Source organism: Citrus clementina, unplaced genomic scaffold (assembly GCF_000493195.1).
Source record: "Citrus clementina cultivar Clemenules unplaced genomic scaffold, Citrus_clementina_v1.0 scaffold_3, whole genome shotgun sequence".
NCBI lineage: Eukaryota > Viridiplantae > Streptophyta > Magnoliopsida > Sapindales > Rutaceae > Citrus > Citrus x clementina.
In genome coordinates this window covers 50,253,044-50,268,526 of record NW_006262339.1, presented here as the reverse complement: position 1 = coordinate 50,268,526, position 15,483 = coordinate 50,253,044, and the positions used below count along the sequence as shown (strand labels likewise).

The 15,483-nt window shown below is 36.2% G+C and overlaps 3 protein-coding genes across 6 annotated transcripts; 2 read left to right on the top strand and 1 right to left on the bottom strand.

The window, feature by feature from the left end:
• Positions 1 to 52: 52 nt before the first annotated feature.
• LOC18046577 (3-hydroxyisobutyryl-CoA hydrolase-like protein 1, mitochondrial) lies at positions 53 to 3,640 on the bottom strand. 3 transcript variants are annotated; one of them, XM_024187795.1, is made up of 14 exons: positions 3,488 to 3,640; positions 3,303 to 3,383; positions 3,091 to 3,159; positions 2,954 to 3,017; positions 2,684 to 2,763; positions 2,359 to 2,442; positions 2,171 to 2,255; positions 1,835 to 1,920; positions 1,626 to 1,747; positions 1,440 to 1,500; positions 1,192 to 1,290; positions 978 to 1,079; positions 863 to 904; positions 53 to 665 (listed from the first exon to the last, which is right to left on the bottom strand). In XM_024187795.1, the coding sequence occupies exons 1-14, from the start codon at positions 3,590 to 3,592 to the stop codon at positions 546 to 548; spliced, it is 1,200 nt and encodes a 399-aa protein (XP_024043563.1). In that variant the 5' UTR covers positions 3,593 to 3,640; the 3' UTR covers positions 53 to 545. The 3 variants fall into 3 exon arrangements, with proteins under 3 accessions (XP_024043563.1, XP_024043565.1, XP_024043566.1); XM_024187797.1 differs by having other exon boundaries at positions 1,844 to 1,920; XM_024187798.1 differs by having other exon boundaries at positions 199 to 665; positions 1,070 to 1,079.
• An 812-nt stretch (positions 3,641 to 4,452) lies between these two features.
• LOC18046576 (malate dehydrogenase, cytoplasmic) lies at positions 4,453 to 7,476 on the top strand. Of its 2 annotated transcripts, none has more exons than XM_006445290.2 (7): positions 4,453 to 4,774; positions 5,451 to 5,609; positions 5,733 to 5,908; positions 6,096 to 6,373; positions 6,534 to 6,669; positions 6,753 to 6,864; positions 7,169 to 7,476. In XM_006445290.2, exons 1-7 carry the CDS (start codon positions 4,732 to 4,734, stop codon positions 7,261 to 7,263), a joined length of 999 nt encoding a protein of 332 aa, XP_006445353.1. In that variant the 5' UTR covers positions 4,453 to 4,731; the 3' UTR covers positions 7,264 to 7,476. The 2 variants fall into 2 exon arrangements, with proteins under 2 accessions (XP_006445353.1, XP_024044409.1); XM_024188641.1 differs by lacking the exon at positions 4,453 to 4,774 and adding an exon at positions 5,054 to 5,256.
• Positions 7,477 to 8,674: 1,198 nt separating this feature from the next.
• On the top strand, positions 8,675 to 13,485 carry LOC18046575. Its single transcript, XM_006445287.2, has 5 exons — positions 8,675 to 8,871; positions 9,690 to 9,782; positions 10,210 to 10,477; positions 11,379 to 11,523; positions 13,037 to 13,485. Exons 2-5 carry the CDS (start codon positions 9,699 to 9,701, stop codon positions 13,038 to 13,040), a joined length of 501 nt encoding a protein of 166 aa, XP_006445350.1. The 5' UTR covers positions 8,675 to 8,871; positions 9,690 to 9,698; the 3' UTR covers positions 13,041 to 13,485.
• Positions 13,486 to 15,483: the final 1,998 nt, after the last annotated feature.

Sequence of the window (15,483 nt, the reverse complement as noted above, 5' to 3'; positions counted from 1 at the left end):
AAAAACTATTGGAAAAGGCAATAATTGTTTTTTAGGGGGACACGTGTGTGTGCGTATAAGAGAGTATGTCCTGTATATTTTTACATTGTATGGTAGGTATCACCGGCACAGCAAGTTTTTAGTTGCATGAAGTTATGGTGTTACATTTAAGACTTGACAAGAAACTTGAGAATGACAGAAGAGAGAACACTAGAAACGTGCAATGAAAAACACGGTACAATGCATTAGTCTCGACTCTGTTTGGTCACGAATAGACCTCTAAGCAGGAAAAGCATACGTAGAGGCCAGTGTAGCCAACCGAAATGTTTTGGCCCAGCCGCTGAGACTCCAGTCCCAATCACGTTTATTTCGAGTCATGAAACCTTTATAATTCCCTTTGGCGCCATTGGAAAAGATTGATCATCTTATAAATTCTTAGCTGTTCATCGTCCAAACAAACCTATCTTTCAATAATTTAGCTGCCAATTCATTAGCAGCATCCAACCACTTTCAGCTTTTGAAAGCATTTAGCCAACCAAAAGAAACAATGATGTGCTAAGAAAACATTAGTTAAATGCTTCTCGCAGTTTTGTGGGCAGCTCTAGATCCAGCTCTGATTCACTAAGTGGGGAAAAGTAATGATCCACCATGTCTTCTGACACTTGTTCCAAACTTGGTGGACTCCACTGCATAATATAGAACCATGAAAACATATATTACACCATTAGTAATACACTTATGAAATATTAGTGTATCATGATTCATCAGTCGACATATTATTAATATGACATGTATCACAATCTTTAAAAAATTTAACTGTCTAGATTCATCTTGGCAGAAGGCACAACCCCTCCCCCTTAGGTAAGCTAAGGTGAAATGGTACCTTTGGTGCAATGTCCCTGTCCACCATTCGTGCCCGAACCCCCTGGCAATGAATCACAGAAACAGTATTGTGAAAAAGATCACACATGCTTGTTCAAAATCTGGAAATTTGATACCTCATAAAAATCCCCTGATATTAGCCTAGATACTCCCTGTAGTGACATTCGGTACTCACGAACCAAGCACTCATCAAAAGTTTGAAATCTACCTTCTCTTATCTGAACCACCAAATAACAATTTGTAAGGTTACAGCGGAAAGGCTTTTTCAAGTCATTCAATACAGGGTGGCAGGGAGAGAAAAGACAAGTGACAAGAGTGCGGGAGACTCACTGATCTCAGTGAAACCTTCAAGCTTAATGGCGAGGCCTCTTTCAGCAATCTTAGAGTGGAACCACACCATGGATCATTTATTAAAGATGCCTCACTTTCCTGAGAACATTTGTCATGTTACATTAGTAGGCATAACTTGGTGCAACATCATCCTAATATGAGGGGAAAACAGCTCATCTCAGTATGAAGAACTCATTCTATGGGTCTAACCTAAGAAGAAATAGACCAGAGGTGAAAAGAATGTATACCAAGGAATCAATAATTTCTTCAACTGTGTCAAGACCGAAGCATTTATCAACTATGTCAATCCTGACCAAATGATACAGCAAAGAAGCAGAATTAGATACATGATAAAAATCAGATATTCCAATGTGCTTGCAGTGAAAGGATTTATAGATATACTGTGAGAGGGAAAAGAAAAAAAAAAAAAAAACCTGTGAATTACACTATTCTTGTCAGGATAGACAAGGTCGGAATATTTTTCTAAACAAGCTTCAATGACAGAAGGGTCATCAGTGACCAATTTCCCAAGTTCTTCTTCAATTAATGGAAGTTTCTGTAGGAAAAATGTAAATTGACATACTGTTAACATGACAGAAAGGTAAGTAAATTGAAAGAAACAAAAGGGTCGAATAGAACTAACTTCACTGACTGAATAGTGGGTAGCTAGCCCACAAGCCATCATTTCTGCTCCATTGAGTTTTGCTCCTGTTAGAGCCAAGAACTCACCTGCAAGCAAGAATACAACTCATAGAAAAAATGTAAAAAGGAAGAGAGAGGGAGAGGGGAAAAGACATTTAAGGTACTTCATACAAGGACATCATGGATGTGTAATCACAAATTGTCACTATCCTTAACTTATAGAACTAAATCACATATATAACAAACTCTAATGATATCTTTAAATCAAACCAAACATGAACAACTTTTTTCAATGCATTAATTTCCAGTAATAAATGACATGAAGTCTTAAACATACCTAAGTGACCAGGAAGATGTGAGAGGTAGAAGGATGCACCAGCATCAGGGTGAAAACCAATTAGAGTTTCTGGGGTGGCAAAAACCTACACATGAAGATAATAGTGAACTGACATTGCCAAGGATGAAACTAAACTCAAATAGCAGATCAAAGGTAAACACTAAGATCACATGTATCCTTTTACATACAGTTTTACCACAGGCAACCCGAAATGTCCCTGGTATGGAGACTCCAGCCCCACCGCCCATGGTAACACCATTCAGAATAGCTACCTACATGGAGATTATTGATTACACCATTCAAGATTTTAATACACACCATAGATTACATAAGTGGACATAAATTATCGAAGTAAATCTAAAAGCATCAAGTGAAATTTATGTAAAAGAAAATTAATGTTAAGAGCTCAAGTGGAAACAGAAATCATACAAGTAATTGAAAGAGGGAGCCAAATGTAAACACTTGGCCAAACAGAATCATGACATTAATAGTTTAAAAATAATAAATACTCACATGTGGCTTCAAATGTGTGCCAAGCAGGTAGATGAAGCTATAAAGAGTCCTGAAAAAGTCCTTGCACTCTTCAAGCTTCCCTGCAAAGGCAAACCACCAGACTCATGTATCAACCGCAGCAAACATACTTAAAATATATACCCAAGCAAGTCTAGTATAAACATATGAACATTTTGCAGAATAACACCAGGAAAACAACTGAAACTATTAAAAAAAAAAAAATTAACCATCAGACATGAGGACTTTGTAACAGGATAAGGTGGTGCTTACCTTGATTCATAAAATGGTAGAGAGAAACAATATCACCGCCGGCACAAAACGCCCTACCACTGCCCTTCAGAAATTCAAAAGAAATTTGTAATTCATTTCGTGGCAATTAATCAATCAAATTATCACCGAAGAATTACCTTCATACTCACAAAACCAATATTAGGATCGTTTTCCCAAGCTTTAAATAGTTTATTCAACTTAGCCCCCTGAATATACAACAGATAATGGTTTTTATATATAAATAAAAGTTGTAGATAATAAAATTTTCTATGAACCAAATAGAGAACAGAAATTCAGAAAAATATGAGAAAATAATCCACAAATGATGCACAGAGAATTAAAAGGATACCATATTAGTGTTGAGAGCGTTGAGAGCAGAAGGTCTATTGAGAATTGCCATACGAGAATTAGCTTTGCCTTCAACTAAAACCTGCAAGCCATAAAGACGCGGAAAAAAAAAAGAAAAAAGAAAAAGGAAATGAATTTTTACATATATATATATGTAGATGTACGTAAATGTATAAGCTAACTAACTTGATTGCAGAGATCGTCAGTAAGAGAAGAGGAGGTCCGGTGTTGACTGAGAGCTCGCAAGTCGTTAAAATATCGACTTATGTTTGAAATCTTCAGCCTTCGCATTCTCTCCTCCTTCTCGTCTTCCTGATCCTTCAAATTAATTATTTTGCCAACCGTGTGGCCTTCATCTCTGTTCCTTCTCTCTTATTTTTTACACTTTTTCGAACCGGGTTCCGCCTTTCGAACCGGGTTCCGCCCGACGGTTCTTCTTCTTCCGGTTTGAATTGTTTCCAATAAAATTTAAGATTTAATTTCTTTTCTTTTATATATTTACACACACGCGCACACACTATTCCATGTGTGATTTATGAACGAACTTAATAAAAAAAAAAGTTATTTGATAATCTTAACAAAGATTTAAAATTTATAAGTAAAATAAAAAATTCTTTATCAGTATTTTTGGCCTATATTAATTAACGTTATTAAAAATTTTGGTGACGACTAACTCGTGTCTTGGTTCTCGCTAGACTTGCGCATCCTTTCCAACAAAATTATTCTTCAATTGCAACTATCCTTCTTAATTAAAATAATTTGAAAATTATATATAATTTTCAGCCTCAACATAGCAAAGGAGTTTCTTTTCAATTATTTTTTTTAAACCAAAAAAAAAAATCTGAAAAAGTTAGAAGCAAGCTAACAAAAAAAATTCGAATTATCATACGGGACACAAACCATCGCAAGATCAAAACAATTTATTAGGGACCTAAAACGACAAAATAAGCGGGCCGTGAGTTACGCGAATAACAAAGAAATTGATGAATACGTAGCGTATCGATTGTTTTTCGGTTTAAGGGAAATAAAATATAAAATGACAAAAAATGGAGAAGAGACAAATGGCAGCAGCACGAACAGTCCGTGATGAGTGACGAGCGAGCATGGCGATCATATGAAAACAAACTATTTCGCTTTGAGGCTCTGGCTGACACATTTTCTCTATATTTGTAGCCGTAGACAAGGAGTAGTCGCATTCTTAAATCTCAATCTTCTCCTCCTGCTCCTCATCATCATCATCATAATCCAAAAGCCGGCCTTATCTTCATCCTCGATTGTCTCCAATTCTTCGATCCTGTTTCCTTTTCTCTCAATCACTTTTCCCCTTCTCTCTCCGTCTTATTTATTTATATATATCACAACCACCCTTATTCTTCTATTATTTATCGACATAAAAATATTTTCGATCTCTCAAACAATTCTTCGCTAGAATGGCCAAAAACCCTCTCAGAGTTCTTGTCACTGGCGCTGCTGGTACGCTTTTTAAACACTCACTTGTGTCAATAATCTCACACATGTATTTTATTTATTTCGGCCTCTCAGGTTTTCTTGTAGTGAAAGGATAGCTCGCCATCCATGCATGCATGCTTTTCTTTGGAGTGAGGAGATGTTTATATATTTTTTGTAATTTCTTGTGGTCTTCATTTTGGTATCAGGTTCGCTTCATGTTGAGGTGTTTGTTTATATTCTTAGGTTGAAATGTTATTATATATAACTGTCTTTGCACGTCCATGTAAAAGATAGGACTTTGCTTTCTTGATTTTGGTACAGGAATTAGTTGTTTCTGTAAAGTCTTAAATTTTTTTGTGAAATGGAATATTTTTACATCGTACTGTTTCAGAAAATTCTGGTTGTTTTGTTCTGTGTTGCGTTGTTTTGGAAGATCATTAGACACATGTGGAGTTTCCTAGATATACCCAAGGAGCCCTGTAGAGTCTTGGTTACTGGTGCTACAGGCAAGCTAGCTCTGAAGAAAATGGATTTGTAGATTTTATTATTTTTTTTTAATCTTTCATTTCCTGTTTGAATATGCACCATTGGCTATCAATGTGGGCTGGATTCTAGAATTGATGCCAGATTTCGTTTTTGATATATTTGTCAGAATTTTAAGTCAAATTCTAACAACTGGAAAAATTAATTTGATCAACAGGGCAAATCGGTTATGCTCTCGTACCGATGATTGCTCGTGGGATCATGCTTGGCCCAGATCAACCTGTAATCCTACACATGCTTGATATTGAACCAGCAGCCGAGGCCTTGAATGGGGTGAAAATGGAATTGATAGATGCTGCCTTCCCTCTTCTTAAAGGTTAATTTGTCTCCAATGCACATATATTATATATATATATAGCTAGATTAAAAAAAAAAAAAAAGATTAGTTTGCTTGTTTCTTAGATCTATGATGCTTCTTGTTGATTTGTGGTTCAAATAGGTATTGTTGCTACTACGGATGTTGTTGAAGCTTGTAAAGATGTCAATATTGCTGTCATGGTTGGTGGATTCCCAAGGAAGGAAGGTATGGAAAGGAAGGATGTCATGTCTAAAAATGTTTCAATTTACAAGGCTCAAGCCTCTGCCTTGGAGAAGCATGCTGCTCCAAATTGCAAGGTGAATATAATTAAAATCCTTTGGAAACAAAATTTTATTCCCCATTAAAGTAATTACGTGGAGCATAGACAGGAAAAATCTGCAATGTAGTTGCACTCGCTCTGATGCTTTTAGGATGATACGTTATTTTGATATTTGGAGATCATTCTCGATAATTTGTTATGTTAACATTTCTTATATCACGCAGGTGTTAGTGGTGGCCAACCCAGCGAACACCAATGCACTCATTTTGAAAGAATTTGCACCTTCAATCCCTGCGAAGAACATTACATGTCTGACACGGCTTGATCATAACAGAGCGATGGGCCAAATCTCTGAAAGGCTCAAGGTTCACGTTAGCGACGTGAAGAATGTCATCATATGGGGAAATCATTCTTCCACTCAGTATCCTGACGTCAATCACGCAACCGTAACCACCAGCAAGGGAGAGAAGCCTGTCAGGGAAGCTGTTGCCGATGATAATTGGTGGCTAAAGATTTCCAGCCTCTTCCTTTAATATTTTTCTTTTTATGCATTGAAATGATTTTCACATCTTTGTCTGCTATACTGTCTGTCTACCTAGCTATATCTAACCCAATTAAGTTCTTTTCTAATCAATATGTAATCTTTACGGTTGGTATTACAGGTTGAATACCGAGTTCATTACCACCGTGCAGCAGCGAGGTGCGGCCATCATCAAAGCGAGGAAGCTATCAAGTGCACTTTCTGCTGCAAGTTCTGCTTGTGATCATATTCGTGACTGGGTTCTTGGGACTCCCAAGGTAGAAGGAACATCATCAGCATCTAAATTCTCAAGCAGCTAGCATTTAGTTCTTCCACTGAATATTTGTTTCCTTTCTCTCAGGGAACGTGGGTGTCCATGGGAGTGTATTCTGATGGATCTTATGGTATCCCAGAAGGCCTCATCTACTCTTTTCCGGTAACTTGTGAGAAAGGAGAATGGTCCATTGTGAAGGGTAAGTACTAGTTTTGTGTTCGTTGATCAAATTGCCATGTATAGTATAGAATCTCCCGCAGTCGTAGGAATATAAAGGTATGTTTATTGTGATTAACATGTAAGCACTTAACGGAGGAGATTTCGTAGCTATTAAAGATTATATGACAGACCATAGTTCAGGATTCATGACAAATAATAGATCTGTGAATGTGTTTCAAGTGATCGTGACAAGATGAGGATTCTAAATTACACGATATCACATTAATTCACTCTTATTTTTTAACTAGATTACTAATTCCTGCACAATTGTTTTGAGATGGCAGGGCTCAAGGTAGATGAGTTTTCAAGGGCAAAAATGGATGCAACAGCCGAAGAGCTTGCTGAGGAGAAAACTTTGGCCTATTCCTGCCTCAATTGACTGTGAACATTATGCTGTAATTGAATTGACCCCGAAACTGCTCTTCCTTGAAGGATTATATTGACTTTAAATAAATCTATTGAAAATAAAATTAAAATAAACAGGGAGTCTCTTTCCGTTGTAATTGTAGTTAATTTGACAATAAGCATCACTTTGCATTGCGGTGTTTGGCTTGCAAATGAAGTTACGAATGATCGACAAAAACAAATTAGCTTTGAGTGTAGCTTTGAGTGTTGTGATAGTTGTCACCATTTCGATTTTTGAACACTTTCGGTTCGTTGTTTTCTTATGAAATATGAATGGGAAGGTAACTGCAAAATCACTCGGGGAAACTCAGTCGATATATGATTAACAGCGCTGCTATTTACTCCAAAGTTAACCCCGAATTTACGCCCCGAATGTAAAACGCACCGTTTTGATTAAACTGAAAACGGTGCATTTAACACTTTCCTTTTTCTTGTTTTTCTGTGTTACATACACACGTTTCTCCTTTCATTTTCTTGCTTTTTTGACGAACCACACAAATCTTATTTCTTTTTCTTTCTTTTGACGAACTGAAATCTCCTTTCCTTTTCTCTATTACACAACGCCCCAAATTGAAAACGGTCTTTCTAATACTCAAATCGTCCCAAATTGAACAGCTGCAGTCTATTATTCTTCTCCTTAATCATGTATGTAACTCATACATACAAATACAATGAAATCAATCCATCAAAATTGTTCCATGCACAGGAACACAGAGTAAAAAATTCAAGGAATAATAATATCCCCAAATCCCATCATCAATCCCTAACCAATTTGTACAAATCTATCAAAGAATATGGCTAATGAAAAAAAAAATTGTTACAAATAACTGAAAAACCCAATCAATGAAGAAGAAGGTGGAAACAAGACTGAAGATTGATTATGATCTTTGATTCTATTACTAGGCGGAAACAATAGAGAAGGAAACAGCATTTAAATGGAAGGAAAAAGCAATTAAACGGAAACAAATTTGTTGGTTTAAACGAAAACAATATAAAAGGAAAAAAATAAATGAAATACGTACTGCACAGTTGGAGGCAATTAAATGGAAAAAACAAACTAAACACACGTGTTGGCAATTAAAAAAAAAAACAAATGAAACACACGTACTACGCAGCGTTTTGACAAATTTAGGGTCACGTTCGGGGTAAATAGCTTTTTCCTATGGTTAATAAGGCCGGCAGATCCAATACTATTCGGTCTTTTAATCCTTTTAGCTCACAGAAATCCGTTCGGTTTTTATCAAAAACCGGAGTTCAGAACCGAGTCTGTAGACTGTAAACCGAAAACATTGGGCAATTTTGTAAATATAAAATTGTGCGAGGGTACGTAACATAAATTCATAAAAGAGTTCATAACAAGAGTATTATTTATTTTTGGATTTATTTTATGCATCATTCCTAATCTAACTAGAACTAACCCAGAAAGACAAGATTGTAAGTTTGTAGAATTGTAGTCGCCAATTCATTCACTTACCTCGCGGCCGGCCACTGCTTCGCTCCTTCGCCGTGCCTCTGCTTCGTCGCGCCGCCGCCTGCTTCGCCGCACCGCCTAAGCTCCGTTTTGTCTATATTAGGCTGTGAGGTGAGTGGAAGCTAGATAAATTTGTTTATAATAATTTTATTTGTGATTATTATACGTTAAAGTGAGATGAAAGTGAAGTGAGGGATTGCTTATTGGAGAGAGCTTTGGTTTGTTTGGCCTCATCGGGGTCTATTTTAAACTTATTTTGTGAATCATTCTCCACTGCATGAACAATACAAGCTGAAGATTTGTTAACATAATGGCTTGTTCTGAAGAAATGAGAGAGATTGCAAAGAAAGCTTTTGAACGTTCCAATTATTTTGATACAAGAAGGTCCTGGAACTGTTGTTATATTTCATTAGTAAAACAAAACTGATTTAGGGGTAGGCCGTATTTCCAGCTATCGAGAAAAAAAAGTTGTTATTTGAGAAAAATTCAATTTTTGTGTTTTTGTAGTTGAATTAAAGCAAAACACAGGAGATACTGGAATTATTAGATAACCTCGCACCATTTGAAATCTTGAATTGTGTGGCTTATTGGTTCATTCCCAATGTTAGAATGTTTTATGATTGTGGTGGTGCAGTGAGATGTGAGAAATATAAAAATTACCATAGTTCTTAGATGAAACTGTTTTAAAATTTCTCTTCCTGTTGAAAACCCTAGTCGCATAATTTATTATATGCCTTTTTCTGTACTCGCTAACTTTTTTATGCTGATTGGCTTTTGGTGCAATCAATTTGAATAAAGTCATGATTTGTTATGCATATAATATGTAGATGAAGATAAGTCAGCTTCTACAGTTTCTCAATACCCTGTAGCATTAGAGTTTCTGCTACAGGTTTTATTGATTACAAATATGTTTTGAATGGTATATTCAGGATTGAAAAATGGAGGAGACAATGAAACAATTCCAGCAAAACCTTATTGAGATTGAAAATGAAGCTGAGCATCTTCTCTTCGCTCGACATCAGGTGATTCAACCCAAACAGTTTGTGTTTCTTAACGTCATCATTTTCACACGTTTGTTTGAATTTGTGTTCTATTTGGTTGTTGAAGAATGTATATCACATTCTCAATATTCTTTGACAACTGAAGTTAATGCATTTGGCTTCTTTTGAAAGCGACAAGAATAAGTTGAAATTAGAAGCCACAAGAAACTGTAAGATTTTTTGAATCTAGAAATAAAGTGCCACAGAAGGCTCATATTTTGATGTTCAGGCTAAGAGAAACAATAAGTTATGTATATTTGAGCGCAGTACAAGCATTTGATCTATTCAGGTTTCAGGTTTTCTTGGTAATTGTAAAAGCATACAGCATAAAATACAATATTGGTTTTCTTTTCCTTGGTTTCCTTAAGCCATTGATGGATATTATTGATCTTTGGTGATGGAAATGCAGTTGGTTGAAAGTGACATAGTGAGGAATGGGAATAGGGAAGCACTTACTGCACTGAGGAAAAGGGCTCGGACAACAAAAACTAGTGTAACCTCTCCTTTTGAGTCAATAATGAAGGATACGGGAGGCCCTGGAACAAGGCCTTTGGTGAAGGAGGTGTGCACAACCTGTGGCAACCATGATTCAAATGAGCACACTTGGATGATGTTTCCTGGAACCGATGTCTTTGCCAAGATCCCATTTCATGCTGCTCATACCATTCTGGAGACAGGTCCCTTCTGCAACCTATACAATTTGATAGAACTATGCTTTTAAAATTGCTTTACAGAAGAAAATATGGCTGAGAAGTGAAAATTACTTGAATTTCATGTGATGATTTAATAACCGTTGAATTCTGGTTTTTCTTGGTTATTTAGGGAATACTTAATTGCCGAATATCAGTCTGCACATGAACCAAGTTTGTGCTATTTAGACATTTATTTGGTTTACGAATAAACAGTGACTGTCTGCATTTTTTCAACTTTCAACGACAGCGTATAAGGTTCTTGATGCTTTGAAATGCTTGTTTATCTAAAAGAATTCGTGTTTGTTTATTGAACTTTCTTCACTTCAGCATATTTCTCGGTAGATAGGATAAGATTTAACTGATGGTTTGTTGAGCATTTTGATTTTGAAGGCTTCCACACATGTCATGACATGGAGGACTTAATTAGAATTTGAGGAATTCATTGGCATGATTAGTAATTATCCTAAATAATGACTGAAACACTTAGAAGCAAATGATCGTGGAGTCGATTAATCTAACTTTCTATGTATTAAGGTCAATCCTATTCAAACATTTATTACCATGATATGATATTCTTTCTTCTCTCCAAAAAATCACCAGGTACTCATTTTGTAATAACTAAGGCACAAAGTTTATTCCTTTGATGACATTGAATTGCCACCAATGACAGTTTATACTCAATTGATCCAAACTAATACGTTTCTTTTTAGGGGACTCTTAAAGGCATTTTCTCAGGGAATTTTCTCATAGCTGTTGTATCATGTTGGGATATGGGTCATGAAACCCTTGGTTGAGTCCTATTATTTTGTTGTTCTTTTGTTTAGGATGCTAAACTACACATTCTTTCGTGGTGGGTTCCTTGTATCTTATTATTGTTTCATGGCAGATCAAACACGACTAGATTTTGAAGCCAAAAAATTGCAAAGCTACGTAAAGGAGAAATCCTTGTTTATATCAGAGAAAGGTGCCCTTGCTGACAAGATCAGTCCTGGTGTGCTCAGATCTTTAGTAACCTTAACTGATAAATCAAAGTAAGTTATGTTATGGTAATTTTGGCATACCTCTTTTCTAATCAGTCTGCATTAGTTCTGAGATTTAATTATATATTTAAATAATTGACTGAACATAGTCTTCTCCTTTTGAGTGACAGTTGCTAAGGACCTGGTATTGAGGTGAGGTGGCTTAAAGGCCATAGTTTCCATGGAAAAAATGTTGTAGATAGTGTGTGGTAATATGATTTTCAAATAACGATTTTGACAAAAATGGAAAAGATATTATAGGTTTTTCATCGTAAAAGTATAGGATAAAATCAAATTAGCTTCCAAATCACAGTTTCAAGTGTTTACCAAACACTAGTGCTGTAGCTTGGCCAACCACAATAGCAAATAGGGCCTAGATCCATGTTTACCATTTTGGCATTTTATAATTTAAGGAATTTTCCCCCTATATATGCAATTTACGGGGCCCTGATTGCCGAATTTATCTTCATTTATTAATTGAGGATGATGAACGTGCTAAGAACTGTTGTGTGTATATTTTTTCTTTTTAACTACAGGTCTGTTGTGTGCTTTTGCTGTTTTTTCTCATGCTCACTTATTGTTTACGCCTGTCGAAAACTCATAGATGCATTTGTCTTGATGTTCTAAACTGAAGAAAAAAGAAATGAGCTTGCCATGTTTTCGGATTGTAAGATATATGAAATTTTGTTACAGGCAAACTTATTAGTTCTGAATACCTGTTATGCAGAGAATGTCTTGTTATATATAGCTCACGGTTTGGTTTTTTATTCTAGTCTTGGACTATTTGTTCTAGTCCTGGACATTGAAGAAAACTCTCCTTTGTTCCTCTAAACATGCGTGAAAAATTATGAGCACAGTTCAATATATAGTATATGTTTCATAGGATACATGTTTAGAACTCTGGTTTTATGGATTGGGTTTCTTATGCACCTAACTTCACTGTAAATGGATAGTTGGATACTGTGGTTTTTTACAATAGGTTTTGGCTTTTCTCTTTTTCCTCAGCTTCTCATTTATTTTCTTCCTTCCCACTGAAAGAAGTGTCAGAGGAGCTTTTTGTCAGTTTAGGGACCATTTAATTTTGTACTTTAACTGAAAGTAGGGAAGTTTCGCAGGGACTGATCAAACAGTTGTAGATACTGGGTAACATAGTTGTCTTATTGTTTTCATGTGGTCCTAATTCCTTATAATATTCACATGATCTAGATACCCTTTGAAAGCTGTTCTTCTTGTTTGTTTGACATATAAGCCTTTGCCCAAAACTCTCTCTGTCAAAATATCTAATCTTGCTTATGAAGCTTTGAGTTAGAAAAATTAAGTTTAGATGCAAATGGTGAACCACAAGTAAAATTAACTTTCAGTGGCTGTTCCACAACTCTCTGCATTTTCCATGTTGTGCTTTTCCAGATGTTTTACGGAATGGCTTTTTAATCTGGACTTGCTTTATCATACAATGACTTGTGTACTGTTGATCATCCGTAATTCATATCTACAAGAGATGATTGTGCACACCTTCATATTGCAGATAAGAGGAATCTACTGTACCTGCCTTCCAATGAAGTCGCTGGCTAAAGCAGTGGAGATTTTCTATATTTCAACCGATTACAAGGATTGCAGCTATAATTGCGAGTGAATGGAATGTGCAGCTTGGCTTTCCTGAGATGTCCTGAAACTTCTCAGTGATTTTAAGTTTAGGAATGATTCTTTGTAGAATGTAGTCATTGCTGCGCATTCTTGTGTGATTTAGTGTTAATGGGAGTGGAACTGAAAAAACCAATGCTTAAACTTTACAACTCGATTGATCCATCATATCTTACAACAGTTATAGCAGAAGCACAAGCGTCACAGACCACTGAGTGGTAAATTTAATGCACCAGTAATGTATGCTTTAGCTTCCAAGTCTGTAAGCACGGCTTGGGATGTTGGGTTTTTGGTGCATTTTTGTAAATACAGATGTTAATTTACTCCTCTGAATGCTTAGTTGCTCTGGTGTCTTTGAATTGATAAAGTTATGGGCTGCCGACAAGGCAAAACGATGGAGTCCAAATATAGAGCAAAGACCTTTTGGCTTCTCGTACTTTTTAAGTGTAGATCGTTCAACAATTGAGAATAAAACTTACAACTATATGTAATGGAAAAAAATAAGTTTTTCGGAAGAAAATTTCCAATGGGGGCAATTCAGCCCATCTATTCTTCATTTTCAGCAAATTAATCTCCAATAAGCTGAATTGTCTATGTGTTTTAATCTAAAAAGGTCGCGAGAAAAAGAAAAAGAAAACCGACAGTTTTAAAGTAAATTAGTTATTTCAATAAAAAAAATTAAATAAAATTTATGAGAGTCTGACTAAGTAGTTAGACATTCCGTACAGATGAGTCAACGTCTGTGTCAGCCTTTCACCAAATGCCACCATACTCCTACTGTATTCCTCTTTCCCCCCCCCCCCCCCCCCTGTTCTGCTTTGGACTTATTTGACTCGGTCTCTGCAGTTTCCCTCCGCACGCGACTTGCGGTACACAGTTTCTTATACTCGCCCTGCTTCACTTAAACCTGTTAAGAAGTTGGGGGGTACTTTTGTACTTACAACTCCCGGACCGAGCGAACGCGGAGAGTGTGTTGTACAAATACTAAAAAAAAGTTGTGGCTCCAGATTTAAAAAAAAAACAAACTACTTGCAACACAGAATAATACATCATCGTACATTGAAGATTTGATCGGCCTCACCTCCCCCTGTCTCTTTTGTTATCATATGCCCCTCTCTTTTTACCTTAATCACAGGAATTGCCACTCTCGCAATTCTTCTCATTCCGACCCATGATGATGATGTCGTGACTCGTGATGGCCCCCATGGCCAAACGCATGTTATTGAGTTATGGACCCATTGCTTGACATGGGCTTCAATTGTAATCTCCAAAAAGGCTTTCATGTCGTATGAACCGATCCTAGAGCTGGGAGTGCATGAATTTAATGATCAACAACAAATAATATATCAGCATTCCTTTGTACTGTGTGGCAAAAGCACAAAATTCAAATATGTCAATTCATTTCATTTCCATTGAGCTAATATCTGAACGTATGATCGATCACCAAAGGCAAAGGGTGCATGTATTAATTTTCCGCTGGAGAACTCTGCGATCTGCACCAACACACAATAGTACTAAGGAAGTACATTTAATCTTGTACCGGCTAACAAATTAATGCGCCTGAAGAAAGCATGTGAATAGAAGAATAATCGAATGTGGAGGAGCTCACGATCTTCAAACCCCCAAGCGTGGTTTCATGTTTTTTTTTTTTTTTTACTCTGCTTTTGATTCTATTTAATTTCTTAAAAAGTATAAACGTGATGAATTGACTAATAGTCAACGCCCAAACTCTAATTCTTTCAGTGTTCTCCACATGGTAGCTCGACTATTTTATGTTTCGGTCCAATCACCGTTAATATGACGGAATCAAGAATTTTTGCAGTGTTCGTTCGTTTATATGTACCGGGCTAATTTCACAATTTTGATTATTTTTACTTTGGTTTAAATGCGTTTATTTTCAGTAGGAGTAGAGTTACGTACAAGTATAGGCCAAGAGAGTCAGAGGCCTATGAAATTAAGGACTGACTGACACACTATTTGATGATACACGTAACCAAAAACCGACCACCGTTAATAATGAAGTGATTTTAAGTCCTGTCTCTTTCAGCGTATGGATAACTTTCAAAATTTTGGTTTTCTTTTTCTTTAATTTAAATAATAAAAGACAGGGTGAGAAGAAAACCAAGGCAGTGAAGAAATTCATGTAAAAATCCATGCCAATTTTACATGCATGATGAGCCTTCTGAGCAACTGATTAAAATTTTCAGTCCAGTGGGCCCCATTAATTTTTTATTTTCTATTCTTTTAAAGAAGCAGAACTCGTGGCGTTAAACTGAAGGGAAACCAAAACTACACGCAGCAAGCATTTCTGACCACTGTTGCTATTCCTAA

What these genes read in the sequence shown, in the direction of transcription:
- LOC18046576 (XM_024188641.1), top strand. Translation starts at nt 5,112, where the DNA reads ATGGAATATTTTTACATCGTACTGTTTCAGAAAATTCTGGTTGTTTTG. An exon ending in ATGCTGCTCCAAATTGCAAG is followed by an intron (nt 5,909 to 6,095) that starts GTGAATATAATT and finishes TATATCACGCAG; the next exon opens with GTGTTAGTGGTGGCCAACCC. An exon ending in GGGTTCTTGGGACTCCCAAG is followed by an intron (nt 6,670 to 6,752) that starts GTAGAAGGAACA and finishes CCTTTCTCTCAG; the next exon opens with GGAACGTGGGTGTCCATGGG.
- LOC18046575 (XM_006445287.2), top strand. Translation starts at nt 9,699, where the DNA reads ATGGAGGAGACAATGAAACAATTCCAGCAAAACCTTATTGAGATTGAA. An exon ending in TTCTCTTCGCTCGACATCAG is followed by an intron (nt 9,783 to 10,209) that starts GTGATTCAACCC and finishes ATGGAAATGCAG; the next exon opens with TTGGTTGAAAGTGACATAGT. An exon ending in TCATACCATTCTGGAGACAG is followed by an intron (nt 10,478 to 11,378) that starts GTCCCTTCTGCA and finishes GTTTCATGGCAG; the next exon opens with ATCAAACACGACTAGATTTT.
- LOC18046577 (XM_024187795.1), bottom strand. Translation starts at nt 3,592, where the DNA reads ATGCGAAGGCTGAAGATTTCAAACATAAGTCGATATTTTAACGACTTG. An exon ending in TTGGTTTTGTGAGTATGAAG is followed by an intron (nt 3,018 to 3,090) that starts GTAATTCTTCGG and finishes GAATTTCTGAAG; the next exon opens with GGCAGTGGTAGGGCGTTTTG. An exon ending in ACATCTTCCTGGTCACTTAG is followed by an intron (nt 1,921 to 2,170) that starts GTATGTTTAAGA and finishes TCTTGCTTGCAG; the next exon opens with GTGAGTTCTTGGCTCTAACA.